Genomic DNA, 19249 nt, shown 5'->3' on the forward strand with positions numbered 1-19249 from the left:
CTATGCGAGGCTGCCCTGGCTCCACGGCTGGAGCGCGAGCAGGCCACCCCGCGGGAGGCCTTCCCCGGCCTCTGCTCGACGAGCCGCGGCCTGGGGGGGTGGCCTGAGCCGCCGCAGCCAACTAGCGAGGCTCCTCGTCGAGCCGCGGCCTGGGGTGGTGGCGGCGGAGATGGTTGTGGCAGTGCGAGCAGCTATTAACGCGGTGGCGGAGCTTGAGCGCGGCAATGGCGAGTGCATGGCGCGGCGAGCAAAGGTATAACCACGAGCGAGAGGGAGAGCAGCAAGGTATAATTGCGCCACACACGCCGCGCTGCCCCGGCGTCCGCTGCACCGTCAACGCGGCTGTCGCCTCAGCGCCATAGTCACCCGCTGCTCGCCTTGTTCCGTAGCTCTATAAAGCTACTACCTCACGCCGCGCTGCACGGGCGTCAGCTGCGCCACGCACGTCGCCCGTCCTCCGTGTGTCTGTCGTGGCCATGCCGTGGTGTTGAGCCCGCTCCTCCAGCTGCTTATACAAGGGGCACCCCTCTCGCCTCTTGACTCTCCTCCGCCACGCCGAGCAGCTCAGCTCCACAGCCACCCACCCGTCGCTCATCTTCTTCCTCCTCTGTCCTTGCATAGAGAGGAGAGCGCCCATCGATCTCCCTCCCTGCGCTGCAATCGGCCGAGGTAACTAGCCTACGTGAATCCCCTACCTCTCCTCTCCCTCCCCATGCCCTTAGATTCGAGAATGGTGGCCGAAATCACATGCTAGCTGAGCTCTAGCAGCCGTCCATGGCGGACGTGTGCCTGAGGAGCACGACGACGCCCTTGCTCTATCCCTTTCTGTGTTCCGTACCCCTCTCCCTCTGTTGTGTTCCTACGGGCCCAAGACCAAAAGGCCGAAGCTCGTTTAGAGCCAGCAAGCACGGAACACCTCTCCAACAACCACGCGCACGAACCCAACAGCAGGCCAATCACATGCATGCAAATATGAATATTTCATTTTGCATCAAACAATCAACCAATCTTCTAAAATCCATATCTCCCACGTTTATATTGGTCTAAATAGTAATGGTTTATTTCCAATTCGTAAAAATTGTAATGTCACCAATTCAAATAACCTTTTATGATTTCTTTATTTGACAACCTGTTTATTTATTCTTTCTCTATTTGGCACCATGGGTTTCTGCTACAAACAAGGGTATTCATGTCATTTTGCCAGTCACTTGACACCGTTACTGTCCTAAATGGACGGTAGTGCCATTTACGAAAGCAAATTTCAACTAGGTGCCAGATAAGAAAGTTCAAATTTTTTAATGCCAAATACGAAACACTGATTTGTTTCAGTTCTGTCAAATAGATAATTCTCCCATAATATATCGGTCTCACCTTGGAGGTTTTTCTGTAGTCTCCTTTTATTTGAACTATACCTAGGTGTAATGTTCTAGAATCATGACAGCACAAAAGTGGCCATATATATTTTAAAAATAGCAGAGACACATTTTGATTGGAGCAGGCTCATTAAGTAAGCTAAATTGCACAAAGCATCTAACTGGAACAACTATTCTGGATGCTTCAAGGAATAATATAGCCGTAAGTAGTTATTTTTTTTAAAAAACAACTCCCTCTAAAACAATGCCCTTTCCTCCCTCTGATCCGGCTCTCCCTCTCTCCATTTCAAAAATTAGGAACGGTAAAAATGGAAGCAGTTAGATAAAGTGGCTAATTTAAGATAAGTAATGAGGTGATAGTACCTTCTCTAAAAACCTTGACTCATGGTTAATTTGACCAGCATCTTCTTCTCAATTCAAAAGACAAAGCCACTGACAGTTCCAAACTTTTTATATAGTTTCTGCTAAAATGACAGTGCAAAACTGCAAATTGTTTTTCCCAACCAACAAGCTAAAGCCATCGATTGAGAACTACTAACAAAACAAAGGTATAATGAAGCAAGCTGGAGGATATGAGATCGGCACGGATAGACAGGCGTACCACATCAACTATAACAATATCAATTTCTTTGGCAAAATTTTCCCTCCTCTTCTCGAACTGGCTATGGTCTGAACAAAAAGAGTAGAAGTCAAATTAGCACTATACACGCAATTAATTAAAGCAGAGTAATACATAGAATTTGCCAAGAAACCTTTTTACTGAACTCCCATTCCCTGCAGGCGGTGCATTATGGGATAAGAGACAATTAATATGAGCAAGGTAGATCAAGCTGACCTTGGAGGTGCGCAGGTGCTGGGATGGGTCTGTCTCTGGACCAGGTAAGGCAGCGAGGAGGCGTCTGGTATGGTGGTTTTGCAGCAGAGGTGCAGGAACCCCGGTGTATATTATGGCATTGGGTTCATCTCTAGAGCAGGCAAGGCAGCGAGGAGTTGATGACGGCGGTGGCACTTGGATCTTAATGTTCTTGAAGTAGCTTGCCTTGCCAAACCCTTCCTAGGTAAGAGCGTGTTTCTTGAGTCATTCATCTACTCAAATAATCATAGTTCATGCTAAACTAATGATTCACTGTAGTTCTACAGTGACAGCATAGATCAAAGAAAAACTAGAATGGATGCCATGTGATTTAGCTAATTGCAAGAATGCGGCAAAGATGCAACCGAAATAATCACAACGCTTCCAAAAAAAAGGTTGCCTATTATTATACATAGTATATTGTCCATGCTAACGCTACAGACCATAATTAAGATGAAAGATGCTACATTCACGTTACCAAAGAAATAATAGCCAAAGCTAGAGCACAAAAATCATTGCCACGCATACTTGTGAAGATCATCTTAACTATCAACTCTCCTACAAAAATTTATAGCAACTCTCTTACAAAAATTACTACAAAAACAATATTCTAGATAGTAGAAATTGAGAGTAATAGAAATTTTATGTGGATAGAAATTAAGAAGCAAGACCAACCAAAGAAGATGGCAAGAATTGTTGTATCCCTTAAATAGGCCGCAACCTGCAAGGACCTAACATGAACTTAAAATATGTCGAACTAATCATTGAGCACCCCCATGTCTAATGTAAAATCAGGCCAACTTCATCTCAGCACTTTTTGCTCATAACCATGCATAAAAACATTTGAACTCAAGCTAACAGAGTATAAAAAAGGGAAAGACAGGCCCTACAATGTATGCAGGACAATTTTTTCAATGCCAACTTACTTCTTGCCATGAAGTTGCCCCATCCTAGCTTCCCAGCAGCCACACTTGTGCAGTGTCACGCCACGACACTTTGAGCTCCCCCTCGCGAACCCTGTGCTTTGGCACCAGAGTATGTGCACAAACTCCTCGGTGCAATTCCTCATCTGGAAAGCACATCCATCGGTCCACCGCGAAACTATCGATCATGGAGAAATTGTAGACGCCACATGATATTTTCATGCAACTAGTAACTGCTTCAAATCTAGGAGAAATGGAGAACATCTGTCCTTTTATTCCATGTGTTTGGTGACTGCGGGACGAATCGCATCTAGGAGAAATTAGCATTTATGAATCAATTGAAGTTAGGGAAATCAAAGGAGAACAAATCAAGTATAGCCCATAGATCGATCCTCATTGCAATGCCACTGGACATCCATGCCTCCATGGCTCCACCTATAGTTTCAAAGAGAATCAGAAATTTATGGATCAATAAGATTAATGGAAAATATTAACGAACATCACAAAGATCAAAAAGAGAATCGAATCAAATTGAGTGGATCAGGGTATGAATGGATCTTGGATTTAGCCATCAGCGACATTGCGTATCTACATGATGGAGCATAAAAACTAAAAATTGTGATGGAACAACGCCACATATTCACTACACCAGGCAGCACAACTGACAATGGCAAGACGAACGTGTTCATAACATAGACGAATATACTGCCTAGTATCTGAAGATCTCATCAATAATCGCTTTCAGTCTCCTTCCATGGAACACATACAAAAGAAACGAAAAAAACCAAACTATTGGATTACGAATCAGAAGGGGCTCAAAGAAGGGAGAGGGAAGAACCTGCAGGTGCCAGAGCACAAAGATCCAGTGAGGGCACTGCCGCGCGGCACGGGGTGGGCCGACGGAAGCGGCTCCGCGTGACCTGGCGAGGGCCGCCGCTGTGCGGCCTGGGACAGGGCTACGAGCTGGCCCCCGCGCGTCCTCGAGCGCCGCCGCATCGGCCGCCGCAAGGCAGGCACGGGCGGCAGAGGCACGACGAGCTGCGAGTGAGGGGCGATGATGATGGGGGCGCGACAGATGCAGACGACGGTGGCCGGCCGCGCGTGGAGCGAGGGCGCGAGCGAGGATGAGGGTGTCTGCGCGATGGCGATGATGGCCGCGCAAGATAGGTGTCGCGAAACTACCGGGCGGACGAATCACGGGAGCGAGGTTTCCTTTTGAGCTCTTTCCTTTTGTGTTTTTATCGCGGGCGCGGGCATAGGAGCGTCGACTCACGGATCGAAGGGGAAAGGCAGACCGACGGAGCGATGTATGGGAGCGAGGAGACGATAGCACGGGGGAGGACAGGGAGGTGAGGCGAAGTTTTCGTAGCATCAAAACCGTGTCTTCTCTTTAGTTGTGAGGGATTAGCTAGAGATTTCAGTGATAGTCCAAGGGTGTTTCATTAAAAAGATGAACTTCTCATGCATGAGACCTTTGGCTGATAGTCCAATTAATTAAACTGTAAATTAAAATTTTGAACAATTTATTCACCCTGTTCGCTTATGCTGAAATTTGGCTTATGTCGATGTTTATGCTGAAATATTGTGAGAGAAAAACACTGTTTCATAGCAGAAAAGTAGTGTTCCAATCTAAATAAATATGCCATGCATGCACCCATCAATGTTCAACGAGGACTGCCATTTGATATGGAGAATAAAGAGGGTCTCTTGTCATAATCATCAATAGACTGGCCATTCTTAACATATCGGCATCTAACTATGTCGATTTGAATTAGAGATTAGAATTACATATTTTTATAGGTACTCAAAGCAAGTCACATAATTAACTTGATATTTTATGAGTAAATATTTCTATATTTTACACGTGGGGGATCTATCAATGTTGTTAACATACAACTTATTTTTCCTATAGTCATATTATTGTCAAGGTTGCAGGACACTATACCAGCATTAGTTTCTATTATGGATGTTGCGGTCATCATAAAACAAATTATAGTTTTAAATTTTTATAGAAATGGTAAGACATAAATGGATGTGTAACATTCCTATCCGAGTTTTCCATATACATTTGATAGTTTATTTCTCCTGTCACAACGTACTGACATATTTTTACTAGTAAATTAAAAGAACAGTAACACTAACATGTCTTATGCAAACCATTATTTATCTCTTCAGTTTGAAACACAAGTGTGGCGAGTCGTATAACTGTGACCAGAAACCGCAAATATAAACGCCTGAAAGGATATTGGATAGGAGTATATGGCTGTCAGATTTGTCTCCCAGTTTGTAAAAATTGGCAGAATAAGCATAATTGGTTTTTGCAATCGGAGGGCGACCAAATTCAGATGCTTATGCATTGTGCTACAACCTACAACACTGGAGGTCACAGCATATCTTAAAGATGCCATGTAAATCTGGAAGCTACTAGCTACCGTAGAACGATGGCTGACTGAACTGCTGACAAGACCAAAAGAAAAGGTCAAGAGATGAAGATGCCCAGTATCCTGGAACTTTGACATCACTACAGAACCAAGAGCCAAAATATAGAATTGTTTCAGCTCAGTTAAATTAAACTCATACAACTAACGAGGAAAAAAAAACTCCCTCATCAATAGAAAATACAGAGATTGTTCCATGCATTAGTAGGCTACTTAATACTACTCAGTAGAGACCATAGCATGCCAAACTTAACAGTAGTACTGAACAAAAGTTTCATCACGTTGGTCTGTCGGAAACCAGAGGAGTCCCTGAAATGAACAAAACTTATCAACCGTGGAAACTAACAAGCTTGGACTGTATCCGGATTTGGTAGGCGTACATATATATTTCAGTGTTATAACGAAATGAAATGGCCGCTGCAGGTTTATTTGGACCATTGGAGAATGGATACAATAGTACACAAGTGTCTGAAAGAGTGAAAATAACATTAAGTACAGAAAGGAAAACAAATTCAACAGATCATAAGGTTAGTTCTAGCTAGCATAAATGCAGGGTCTTACAAAAAAGATGATCCCGAGTGTGATTATTCAAGAAATCTCATCTTGATTAACAGAGAGTCGACACTGCAGATCAGAGAAAGATCTAACTGAACTATCTCAGTATTTTCTCAAATCCATTGCACAAGCACAACAGCAAGTTGAAAGTAGCGTACACATTTCACATAAAGTCAGTTCATCCGAATCTAAAGAACAAATATGTTGTGTGCGTCTTCTGTGTTCACCAGTTCATGACACAAGAACTTGAGCTGCATTTGCATTCCCCTCCAATCCTCCAACAACAAGAAGTTTAATTTTTCATACCCAACCATAGCCTCCTCATGTCAAATGCTTGTCAACCCAATCAAACATCTCATCAGCTTGTAAGCTCGTCATCTCATGGTACCCATAAGCAAGATTCAGCTCTTCCTGGATGTGATTAGCCAACGCAGACACCTCTTCCCAGAAGCCCCTCTTGACCAATGCATCCTTCCATGGCGTTTCCCGGCCATCCTCCTTCATGTATCCTTTCTCATCAACGAAAGCTTCTTCCCTGAACGCTGTCCAGATCCTTTCTGATAGCCCGCGGTCCAGCCCAGGTATCCTCTCGGAAAGCAGCGTAGGCGTCAAAGGGAGCTCAAGGCTCTGGAGCTCCTTCACCTCAACGCCATTCTTCATCAGCATCTTCGAATTCTTATCCACCAACGCTGCCCTCCGCTTATCTTTCGGCATGTGGATGAAAATCGCGGGCGGGTAAACCGCCGGCAGCGCGCCAGCTGAGCCGCCGAACGCGCCCTCGGCGATCATAATCACGACGGCGGCGAGGCTCATCTTGCCCGCCAGCCTGGACACGAAGTACCCGCCGGAGGAAGCGCCGAGGGCGACTACCGGCAGGCCTTCAAGTCCGTTCTTGGCTGCCCAGGACCGAATCACCCGCTTGGTGGCGCTGACCTCCTTCCCCAGCGACCAGCACTCCCTGGCGCTCGCAATGGCCAGCACCGCGAACCGCCTCCGCAGCGCGCGGTCCGTGATGGCGACGTCCTCCGGCAGGCCGACACACCCCGGGCAGCGCGGGGACGGCGGCCAGAAGTTCTCCGGCCGGCAGCGGCAGCCGTGGGCGACGAAGAGGACCGCCCTGGCCGGCGCCGCGGCGGGTAGCTCCCAGATGGTGCGCGCGCTCTCGATGGTCTCCACCGTCGGGGAGGAGAGGGACGAAACCTCGCCGCGGGACTCGTACGAGTGGGCGGCGGTCAGGGAGTAGAGGAACACGGCGGCGGCGGAGGCGGCGAGTAATAGCAGCAGCGGCGACGCGAAGGGGCTGGTCAGACTCAGAGTTAACCGTCCCGGAGCGTGGGATGGTGGTGATGGCTTGATCGGCCGATGTGAAGCAGCACTCGTCCCGCACATCTGCTTCGCCGGCTGCTTTGTTCTCTGCAGCGGGGAGGGGGATTCGGGTACCATCCCATGAGATCTCCAGACCTCGACGAGGGGCAGAGGACAGACCACCAGAGTCCAGAGGGGAACAGGCGAACTTTTTTTTTTTTTTTTTTTTTGAGAAATAGGAACAGCCGAACAATGACCGATCTGGCCGGAGTGATGAGCTGAAAGGCCGGAGTATGGGCCGATCTGGCCTTGGCAAACCAGGCCCGGCAAGCAAGTCATATTCGCATGGGCCTGGACAAATTACGGCCCAATAGACCACCTCAAATGTTACTTACAATATGCAAAACAGTTATGAGCTTACCAGCCTGTTCGCTTGTTGGTTTCAGCCAGCCCAAATCAACCAGCCAACAGTGTTTTCCTCTCACAACAAACTAGCACCAGCCAGCCCAAATCAGCCCAGAAACCAACCAGCGAACAGACCGTACATGTCGTGGAAACAGCACTCGGTTCCGATTTGCATCTATCCCATCCCAAGAAACCTTTTTGAGACAGCAGAAACTTTTATCAATCAGCGATACCGACCGTGCAATTCTTCAAAATATTTCCATTGCCTCATTGCATCTGGACACGAGTAGGGCATGGATGACCTGATTTTCGCTGCTGATGAGACATAAATCAGATGCAAACACAAAGCCTGCTCCGTCAGCAGCCCACGGATTAGCGGCTAATCAGCACACTGTCTCACCCACTAACCAGCTGCTGCCCAGGAGGGTTCACCCTATTGTACCCATTGCTGTCCACATCCTGCCTCCGAAGTGCCTGCCCTGTCTGGACGGACCCTCACTTTGTATGGCCAGCAATGTCGCGTCATCTCTGAAAGCGATGGGCACGGAGTCTCTACACGCGTGCACACCACCAATGGCGTGTGTTTACTTTAAACGGAGCTCGTACCAGAAGAACAGATTGGGCATAAAACTGGTACTGGACAAGGTTTCCTTCTCTCATTCTCTGTGTGCGGTTTTACTCCATGTCTATATTACCAGCTGATCTGACGAGTCACTTTTTGTTAGTTTCTTCGCGAGCCAGAAACCACCTGCCGTTTTGTCGCTGCATGCATCTCCAGCTTCGCCCGCTTCGTTTCTTCTGCCAAGCCCTGCGACAGAGTTCACATCACAGCGCAAATATGGAACTAGCAGTCTCCACTGCTATCTGTTATAAGAAATAATTTCTTTTTCAATTTTTAGAGGTGTGCAAGCTCTATCAAATGGTCTGTACTCTGTAGTCTGTAGCCATAGAGATGGCGTCAAAAAACATCCACCTCTCTTAATCAGAAGGCTATCTCCTGAAATCTTTTTTTAACCCATTTTGTTACTGCTAGAGGAGTTGATGGTATGATAAATAACGAAGTCAAGCATATCGCAAGCCACACCATGTTGATTTGTGCGGTAACCAAGATGACATATAAACATAGTTCGACAAGAACTTTTTTTCATTGCAATGCATTAGATTGGAGTATTAGATTGCTATCTGGATGTATATACCATCTAGCAAGTGGCGCAGAAATTACACCCATCATGCTGATTTAATTTATCTACCACGCCACGTTACCATGGCACATTGGCACTGGTTGTGCCTGGTTCAAAGTTCAAACCCCAATGCAGAAAAAAAAACACGACTATCCGGCTGCCATTCCTGACTTTAGATTGCTACTAAATCTGTTCCAAATTATAGTTTATTTGATTTTTTATCTTAAATTTGATCACTCGTCTTATTTAAAAATTTATGTAAAATATTATTTTTTTTTGTTGCGGCTTGCTTTATTAACAAAAGTTTTTCAAAAGTGACTTATATTTGACTATGTTGCATAAGTTTTTTAAATAAGACAAGTGGTCAAATTTGAAGTAAAAAAAAAGTCAAACAAACTATAATTTAGAACGAGGGTGCAATCTACTATAGCCGTCCGTCAGTACTTGTCGGAGCTGCTGAGGAATCCGGTCATGTGGAGCACGGCGTTGCGGACGGCGCGGAGGTCGCGGCCCTTGAGCGTGCGCCCGTGGCCCATGCACACCGACGAGGCCATCATTCTCCGCTGATCCTCCGCGCGCCGCCTCGCCGCCACCACGTGCGGCGGCACGATCCCCACTTCTTCAGAGCTGTCGTCGTCATCGCCGTAGTAGCTGCGCGTCCACCAGTCCTCCCGGCTCGTCGGGCGCGCCGCCCCCGTGGCCGGCGGCGGCATCGAGGGGATGCGCACGGGCGGGGACTGCAGCGGTGTGTGGACGACCGCGGCGCGTGGTTGCTGCTGACCTGTGAGGTGCTGGTGGCTGTGGCCGTGGGAGTCGGCCGGGCGGTGGCGGTGGCAGTCGTGGTGGTGGGCGAGGGCAACGTCCGGCCACAGCACGTCGGCTTCCTGGAACTCTTCCATCGCTAGACGATGCACAGCCTGCGGCATTGGTTCGCGTCCGTTGCTGGATTTATACTCTGTAAGCGCTTAGGGGCTAGCGGAGGAAGCTGGGAAGGTGCGGTGCCAGCCGCGCATGGCGTCATATGCGGATGCGGTGGGGAGTGGACTGTAAGCATCGGGCGGCGGGCGGCGGGCGGCGGGCGGCGCTGGCTCGCTCGATCACGTACGGTGTTCGTGACGGTGCAGGCAGCACACGCTCGGAGTGGATGGATGCATGGATCGAACCATCTGGCCTGTTCTGGTGTGTTGCGCGCCCTGACGTCGCCGCGGTTGTCCATATATATGCACTAGCAGGACCGTCTCTTTTGTCAGGGCTCGGTCGGTGTAGAAATGAGTAGCAACCCGTTCGGCTGCTCCAACAGCCACAGGAACCGAAATCAGCCGAGCAAGCAGCCCATCAGCCAGCAGCAGCCGAAGCAGTTAATCCAATTCAAATTTCTGACAGCAACCAATTCAATTCAAATTCCGGCGGGAATAAACAAATGGCGCCACAAATTGTGTGCAGATATCAAACTGATAAAAGAAAACTGACATCTGCAATCTTCTTCTAGCCAACTGCCCATTACAATGGTTAATTAGTCATCACCAAATATTTCCAAATGTCTACAGTCCTCTACATCTACAGTAGCCATTACAACAGTCTACATTACAACAGTCTACCGTCTACAACCTCTCAAATACCACAACATTACAACACATTGAGTACTCTACTAATGGCACAACTACAACATATTGTAAATTGGCATAAATGGAGACTTTACAAAATCTGTAGCCAGACATCACGAAGGTAGCCAGACATGCATTCCAAAGATAGCAGCAGTGAACAACAACAGCAATCAAATGCATGCAAAGTCTCCAGGACGTAGAAGAGGCTCACCTCTCTGGGCATCAAGGATTTTGGGATGACCCTGCAGTCAAGAAAAGAGGGGAAACAGAAAGGCACATCAGTTTATTTGTAGCATAAGCAGTCGAGCAGGTGAAAACATCAGACCATGGCCTTTCCCATTGTAGGAAACTGGGAAGCCAGGGCTAGCTCAGGCTAGGCACGCCACAGCAAGGGCCTCAGGCTCTCTAGAGAGAAGCATACTAGGAATTCATGGTAGATATATTTTCCAGCCTGATCTGTAACTATGCTGAGCTACATAGGCAAACTGACTGTCTCCACTGAAAAAATAAAGCTTTTGTTTTAATTCTACAAAGAATACGCTACTGCTACGGTCGTTACTTGTTTTAACAAGAGCTGAATCTACGAGCTTCAGATGTGTGCTAACAGACACTTAGTTTGCCCACATTATTAACAACAAAGAAATGGTATTGCGGTTACCTGCAACCCTGCAACCAGAAGAAAAGCCCACACAAAAGAGCGAATTGCTCAGCAAGATCTGAAATTCAACAAACAAAGAGGTGTCAGTTAGTACTGTAATCACATGCGTGCGTCTCAGGCCACTTGGAGACAACATAGCATAACAAAGAGGTACAACATACACGTGCACTACATAGCCCATAGTCCCATAGCGATCCAATCTCGCACTTGTGACATATCTTCACTTTCAACTGATGCCGCCATGCTGACAGGTTGTAATATACACCCCTATGAAGATTCCTCACCGTAGCCCTCCGCCCGTTTTCGCCCTCCACAAAATTGTGTAGAGCAAAACATGCAATTACCACCTTCACTTGCTTAGGTCTCACATAATTTGGGACTTCGGACAGAATGTGCCAGCGAGCTTTCAGCCTCCCAAACGGCTGTTCCACAACATTGCGAAGCCTTGAATGCTAGTAGTTGAATTTCTCCATATATCCATCTGCCTCTCTAGCTCTGAAGTCATCCATATGGTATCTTGCATTCTGATATGGCCCCAAATATCCTGCGCGCACGGCGTATCCAGAGTCCACCAGGTAGTATCGTCCTACAATTCATCAAGTCATTTCACCCATTACTCACAAATGTACTCTTAGAAACTGACAACGTAGTCAACGATAATGCAATATTACCTGCTGGGGGATACGGGTAATCTGGTCGCCCCATATAATACGTCAGAACCAACATGTCATGAGAAGACCCCGTTGATCCCGCACCAATATATGTGAAAAGCCCGTCCATGTCCACTATCCCTAACACATTCATGGTAACTTCTCCTTTTCTATTCATGAAGTCCAACCGTGACTTGCGACTAACTTGCACTTTGATGTGTGTTCCATCCAAAGCCCCTATGCACCCATCAAAGTAGGGTCTGAATTCGTCGAACCTAAGATGGATTTTTCTATACTCCGGATCCTTTACTGCAACAACAGTCTGGGCAAAGGAGTACATGGCGTCTGCATCCTCACCCATCTTCTGACTAACTGTGACCATACCCCTCCCAAATCTTTGGGTTATCTGTCTAGTTGCCTGCTTTATCGCACACACCCACAGGAACATAGCTAGTGACTCATACGACTCCATGTCTTGTGAACTACCCAGCCCATGATACTGCACTAACTCATTGTGCAACTTCATGAATGAGTGAGGATACATCCGAAAGTTGTCGAAGCACATACGTTCGTTATGCAAATTTGCTTCCACCCATTGTCGCCCGATCATGTCTTCAAATGGGCACTAAGGATTAGGCACAGGACTTTGCCTGGAACAAGCCATAGCAGCAAGCGCAGCTCCAAGACCCGCCAACTTGACTATGTTTGCCTTGAGTTTCTTCTTGGGGTCATCACTAGAAGTTGTGCTCTCACTGGACTGTTCGTCGGAATATTCAGTGCTGCTCATTCTACAAAACAGCAACTGAATCATTGATGCCAAATCCAAGCCTCCGAAGAGGTGGGACGAATCATTGAAAATGATGAAAAAAGATTACTGGAAGAAAAGCAGCAAGTGAATCATGAAAGAGAGCAATTGGAGACATACAAAATGGAGCTGTAAAGGATCAAATTAGCAGTAGAAGCTGAAAAGGAAAGAATATCAGAAGAGGAGAATAATCTAAAACTCACAGAGCAAGAGAGGCAGGAGCATAGCTTGCTGACAGCAAAACTTAAGAAGGAGATTGAGGAATACAGAATGCGAAGCAACTCCCTATCTGAGGAGATGGAGGATTTGAGGAAGCAACAGCAGAAATTTGAAGAAGAGTGGGAATAGCTAGACGAAAAAAGAGCCCTCCTAGTAGAGGAGGACAAAAAGCTAAAAATTGAGAGGATGAATTTAGAACGGTGGCGTGACAATGAAGAAAAAAGGTTAAATGATGTGAAGCTCGAAATGGATGAAAAATACAAGGACCAGCTGGAGAGTCTTGAGCGTAAGGAAAAGGCTTTGACTGATGATATAAAGCACAAGCAAATGGAAAATAATGATTTTCTGAAGGGAGAACGCGCTGTAAATTGCAGCTGAAACAACATCAATTGGAGATGGAGATGGAGCAAAAACAAGCAAGTAAAGAGAAGGAACCGGAAGAAAAGGAAAATGAGTTAAATAAGAAAATGGATTTTGTGGAAAATAAGCTCCGACATGCTATTGAGTTGACAAATTAATCGAAAGCAAGACTTGATTACAGATTTACAGTTCAATACCTGACAACCTGCAACTCACTGGATAGTCAATTTTAGGCTTGCCACCCTTATAAGGCTTCTTCACCTGTTGTTAAGTACAATAATGTCAAGCTTCCATGGAGGAATATCAATGTTGATAAATATGGAATAGATCAAGAAAAAAACATATAGATCAAGAAAATAGCATGACCCTTGAGAAGGAACAAATGTATAATCCTCTGTTGTTGCCTTTTTACACAAATATGAGTAAATAAATAACATAAAAGAAGGAAACTGGGCAGAAGTTTATTATGATGCAGTACACAAAGAACAAAGAGTTCATGCCAAACGCTCACGGTACATGAAACGAATTCGAACAAGCAAACACACATCAATTGAAACATTTGAACACTCATGCAAAGAAATTAAACGAAGGATGCCTAAACATCAGCGTTGCTGCAGTTCCATTTGTCTACTTGTTTTCCCAGTTAAAGGTGATCCAAGACAGTCGGCCATCGCGTGTTTTCATGGTTAGGAATGTCCTACGGTTGAGTTTCTTCCTGCATAGGTACGTGGCTCTGAGGAACTCCTCGGTTCCCTCTGGAAAACCATCTTGTTCTAAAATCTGACGCACTTGGTCCATCTCCTTTTCCTCCCAGCTGAGTTATTGACTCCCTAATGCCATCTCTTTCACGGTGTCTGAGATGTCTCTCACGTAGTCCTCCAAGCTGGCACTCTTATTTTTATGTAGGTTGTCCACCACCTGTTCCCTGGTGTGCCTTTTGGACGACTGACCAACACTGGATCTAGCTACGAAGTCCTATGACATAGCTGCTGGAGTGGCTTCGGTCATCCGTGGCGGTGTCCTCTCATGGTGCCCATCGACACTGAGCATTGTGCCCCTATCTCTGGTTTGGTGCCCGTACAGAGTGGTTAGTTCATCAAGGAAATCTGGTGGAGCCCCGAGATCCACACATTCCTCAGCATTGTCCTAAAGGTGAACAAGTTAGTATTCGAACAGTACATGTCATTGCACGAGTAGACCCAAAGAATAGATGAAAGGAGTTACCTCTTCCTCTTCCTGGAACAAGCTGGGATTAGCTGTGACACCTCTAGTTTGGGGGTCACGTCTGAGTCCTGTATGGGTGATACGGTCGCGCCAGGCGAAGTAGTGTCGCCACATGGCCGATAGCTTGTTGTGCAGCTTCTTATTGGCCAACTGAAGGCCAGTTTCTGAGGCAAATCCGCGGTACACATTTCTCCATCCCAGTTTAGTTAAGCTAGTCTAGTTGAAGTTCATTTTGTTCTTCTCAGCAATGCAAAGGTCCAGGAAAATTTTCGTCTCCTCATAGCCCCAATGGGCTCGGTCGCTGGACGTCTGTCCATGATTCCTCGACATCTGTACCCAGGTGTAGTTACTATGATGTTGTACTTACGCTAGATGTATGTGGGGATACAGTAAAGAAATGGGCATGATGCACATGCAGGCGAGATAAGTAATAAACATGAGTACACTAGTCTCTTAAGTCCTCGTAGTTTTGAAGGAACGAATGTCCTATTTTTTTAGTTTTGTATCTATTACAGTTTGTATTTGTATTTTTTGTATAACATTTTGAAAGCATAATCTGTCTACGACAGGGATGTTGGATATGTGCAGGTTTGTGTTGAGTCCAGTGACCAAATTTTTGGATACAAAGATCTCTCTTGAATAATATTCTGTTGTTTATACAATTCATTTAACAGGAATGGGATTTATAGCTAGGCTGCTGCTTCTTTATATGAGTGAGGAGGATGCATTCTGGTTATTAGTCGCATTGCTGAAGGGAGTTGTCCATGCACCAATGGAAGGCTTGTATCAGGTAATCGTTATTATCTTGGGATTACATTTGGATTTCCAGTTGTTATAATTTGAGGGCTTCATAATGCTTGTTTCATGGCTGTCTTTATTATTTATCCTATCTGACGTATACAAATTTTAAACTACTAAGTAGTAAGTAAAATATTTTCCTGGCTACTCGTATTCCATCAGTGTTCATCTTCAGTTTTGAGTGATTAGTAATGCTGGAGATGCAAAATTGTAAAATTTCTTCTTTTCTTGAGTAAACTTACATACTATAAACTTCTACTGATCTGTTTTTACCTTTGGAACAGGCTGGTTTGCCGCTCGTGCAGCAATATCTGTCTCAGTTAGGGAACTTAGTTATGGAGCTCATGCCAAAATTGGGACAACACTTTGTCGAAGGAATGATAAACTCAAGCATGTATGCAAGCCAATGGTTTATCACAGTTTTCACATGTTCCTTCCCATTTTGATCTAACTCTTAGAGTTTGGGATGTGTTTCTTTATGAGGTTAGAATCTTATCCTACCATATGTGTATTTCGTGTTTAGATTGCATCTTGGTTTATTGGACTTTTCTTTAGGTATTAGTGCTTCATAAATAGTATACTCTCTTATATCTGCACAACTCCTTTCATTAGGAAACCCCACTGGTTTAGATAAAGAGTTTTGACTTAAAGTACTTACGCTAGATGTATGTGGGGATACAGTAAAGAAATGGGCATGATGCACGAAACTTACAGGCAAGATAAGTAAGGAATAAACATGAGTACACTTGCCTTGTCAAGCAACTTCGCACGTTTGGAACGCCGGTAGTAATGCCTGGCTTCAGGTGGCAAGCACGACGAAGAGGACGATTGTGCCAATGTGGACAACGTTGCACAGGAGCCGTTGAAAACTTGAAGAAACCGTTGAGAGGGGATCTGTGGAGGCCAAAGGCGATGATGACAAGCTACAAGGCGAAGCCGTAGGCGCCGACGGAGAACACCCGGATCCGCCCATGAGGTGGTTAGAACCGGACAGGGGGAAGAAGGTGGGCTCGGATCCGGCGGCAGAGTGGGGTGGTACTGCGCAGCTGCCTACGATGGCTGGCGGTGTGGCGACGAGGAGAAGGGGCGACAGCGATGGGGAATGACATTGAGCGAGGGGAGGATGACATCGTTGGATCCAGCGGTGGAGTGGGGCGGGGGTGTGCCGTTGGCGGTCGCGGCGGCTGGCGTCGAGAGGAGAAGATGGGGCTAGAGCGACCCCAAACCCTAGGCATGGCGCATGGGGAAGATATTGAGCGAGAGGGGATGCCGGTGTTGGATCCATCGACGCAGTGTGGCGGGGGTGCGCCACTGACGGCCACCGCGGTTGGCGTCGCGAGGAGGGCGAGAGCGTTGCACAAACCCTAGGCACGGCGTGATGGGGAATGGAATGAGGGAGGGCGCGTGTGGTTGTGGTCCTCCGCTTGTGGGTCAGCCGAACGGCTGCGGGAGCTGGCTACTTTTGGTTCCTGTAGCAGTAGGAGCAGCCCAGCCAACATCGGCCAAATGTGGAGCAGCCGAACGGGTTGTAGAACAAAGGTTCGAGGACTATCACACTATTCATGTGCCAGTTGTGAGTGGACCTTCTGCCTTGCACGTCCGCTACCTCCCTCCCCCCTCCCACCGCCGGTTGCCACTTAGGCCGCCGTCGGCCACTGGCCCTCCCGTCGGCTTCCACTTCGGTGTCGGCGTCCACCATTGTTCGCCTAAATAGCCATTTAGCCTGTTTATACACTGTTTAAACACTACACGGTGGTACACCATTTCTGTTTTATCAGATGTTTGACCGTTTAAACGATCGTTTTCCCGTTTAAACACCCGTTTTACCTAAATAATGGGCTAAATAGTAGGCGACCGACTGTTTACCGTTTAGCGTTTAGGATAACACTAGCGTCCACTCACCCACCCCACCGCCTTCCATGGAGCGTGGCTCTCCCTCTCGTCGTACGTGGGCGAATGAGGTCGACGAAGCCGAGTCGCTTTCTCGTTCCCCGTCGGCTAGCCTCAACCCTGACGCAGAGCCCTTCTCACCGGCCGCCTCGGGGTTTGGCAGGGGTAAGAGATTGTCCTTCACCGACTCAGAGGCTTCCTTTGGCTCAGAGGCGCCGAGCCCTGCCACCGCGGGAAGGGGCAAGGAGCCTGCACCAACCAAGGGCCATTGTAGGAGACCATGCTGTCGCCGCCCTTTTGCGTCGGCAGGGGGGCCTCATGGCCGACGCATGGTGCACCTACCGTAGTGCTGGTGTGGCCTCCCCACCTCCCACCAGGAGGCTCCGTTCTTTCGTCGTCCACCCGGCCAGGTTCTCCGCGGAGCCAAACTCTGACAGATTCCGCCAAGTCCACGGCCATCATCGATGGCGTCGCAGGGCGTCCCCTACTCTGGCTAGGCCGGTGCCGGCGGACCTCGTCAGCCTGTGTTTCAATTGCCTGGGGGATGACCATGTCAAGGCTGACTGCATGTTCCGGTCACGTTGCCGCACCTATCGTCATGAGGGCCATCGTGCGTGCAACTGCCTGCAGGGCCCGCCCACCTTGGCGGGTGCCAAGAGGGGACATTCGCCCGCTGGTGCTGGCGGCCACTGCGGTGCATTCCGGAGGCGGGTTTCCTAGAGCGGTGGCATGCGGCCACGGTGGCCATGATTTCGGCCCGCTCCCAGTCAATTGGCCGGTCGCCATTGGTAAGCCTGGGCGTTCGGGTTACCCGATTTTTTCGGGTTGGGTAATTCGGGTAATTCAAAATTCGGGTAATGAAAATTGCTACCCGATATTACCTCCGAAAAAACACTACCCGCAAATTCGGGTACCCGATAATTCGGGTTCGGGTTCGGGTATTACCCGATATACCCAAATTTACAGAAAACAACAAACTACACTAAATTTCAGTAGCGATCTATGCATAATTTCAGCAGCAATTTGTTTAGAATTTCAATAGCAATTTGTAGTGAATAATATATTACAGTCACTCATTCAAATAGAGAGAATTATATTCTAATAAAGTGATAAGTTAAATGGTTCAGCTAACAACACATGATAAATACAAAGACAAAAACAAATCTTTGGGTAGTTCGGGTAGTTTGGGTACCGGGGGATATTACCCGAATTACCCAAACTAATTTCGGGTAATAAAAATCGCTATCCGAATTTGGTGTCGGGTACCTCGGGTTCGGGTAATTCGGGTCCGGGTTCGGGTAATTCGGGTACGGGTAATGGGTATCGGGTATTTTGCCCAGGCTTAGCCATTGGTGTCCCAATGCTATGCGCCTCCCAGCCCGGACGCTGTTGAGCAGCCGGCACCAGAGGTGGTCGAGCGCCCGGTGCATTGCGAGGGGACTAACGCCGGTGGCCAGGCCGTGATGGAGGGCGCCCACTAAAACATCATGGAACCACCCGCGCAGACACTCCCGGTCGATGCGGTGTGGGCTGGTGTTGGGCTGTCCTCTTGTCCGCACCTACAACTCCAGTGTGATCGTCAGTGGCGCCTAACTGAGCGGCGCCTGACTGAGATCGATCGCCCATCTATCAAGGTGGTTGTCGTGCCCCGCTCCAATGAGATCCAGGCAGCGGAGAATGCGCTCTCTCTGGCTTTGGTGGCCTTGATTGGCGGTACTAGGCCTCTTGTCATGCCGGCCATGGTACGAGACCACCTACGTGCTCGGTTCCACATCAATGATGCGACAATGTCAGTGATGCGCCATGCCCCTAAGGACTTCATTGTCTGCTTCGGTCATAGAGAGGACCTTGAGCAGGTACTCAACGCCTTGCCGGAGGGGTCGGCGCCTTTCTCTCTCACTTGGCGGCGCTGGATGTAGCTTTCTAGGGCTACAGCTGCTTCATTCATGTTTAGGTTGCTCATCAGAATCAAGGGTGTCCCTGCCCACGCCCTCAGCGAGGCCATCGC

The 19249-nt window shown here is 47.7% G+C and overlaps 2 protein-coding genes across 2 annotated transcripts; both read right to left on the reverse strand.

Annotated features, from left to right (window-relative positions):
* Positions 1-5975: 5975 nt before the first annotated feature.
* On the reverse strand, positions 5976-7786 carry LOC136452971 (uncharacterized). Its single transcript, XM_066453552.1, has one exon. It carries the CDS (start codon positions 7784-7786, stop codon positions 6464-6466), a length of 1323 nt encoding a protein of 440 aa, XP_066309649.1. The 3' UTR covers positions 5976-6463.
* Positions 7787-9036: 1250 nt separating this feature from the next.
* On the reverse strand, positions 9037-10195 carry LOC136452972 (protein S40-1-like). The gene has a single exon (XM_066453553.1). The coding sequence runs from the start codon at positions 9957-9959 to the stop codon at positions 9471-9473; it is 489 nt and encodes a 162-aa protein (XP_066309650.1). The 5' UTR covers positions 9960-10195; the 3' UTR covers positions 9037-9470.
* Between the last annotated feature and the right edge of the window lie 9054 nt (positions 10196-19249).

This window comes from Miscanthus floridulus, chromosome 5 (assembly GCF_019320115.1).
Source record: "Miscanthus floridulus cultivar M001 chromosome 5, ASM1932011v1, whole genome shotgun sequence".
NCBI lineage: Eukaryota > Viridiplantae > Streptophyta > Magnoliopsida > Poales > Poaceae > Miscanthus > Miscanthus floridulus.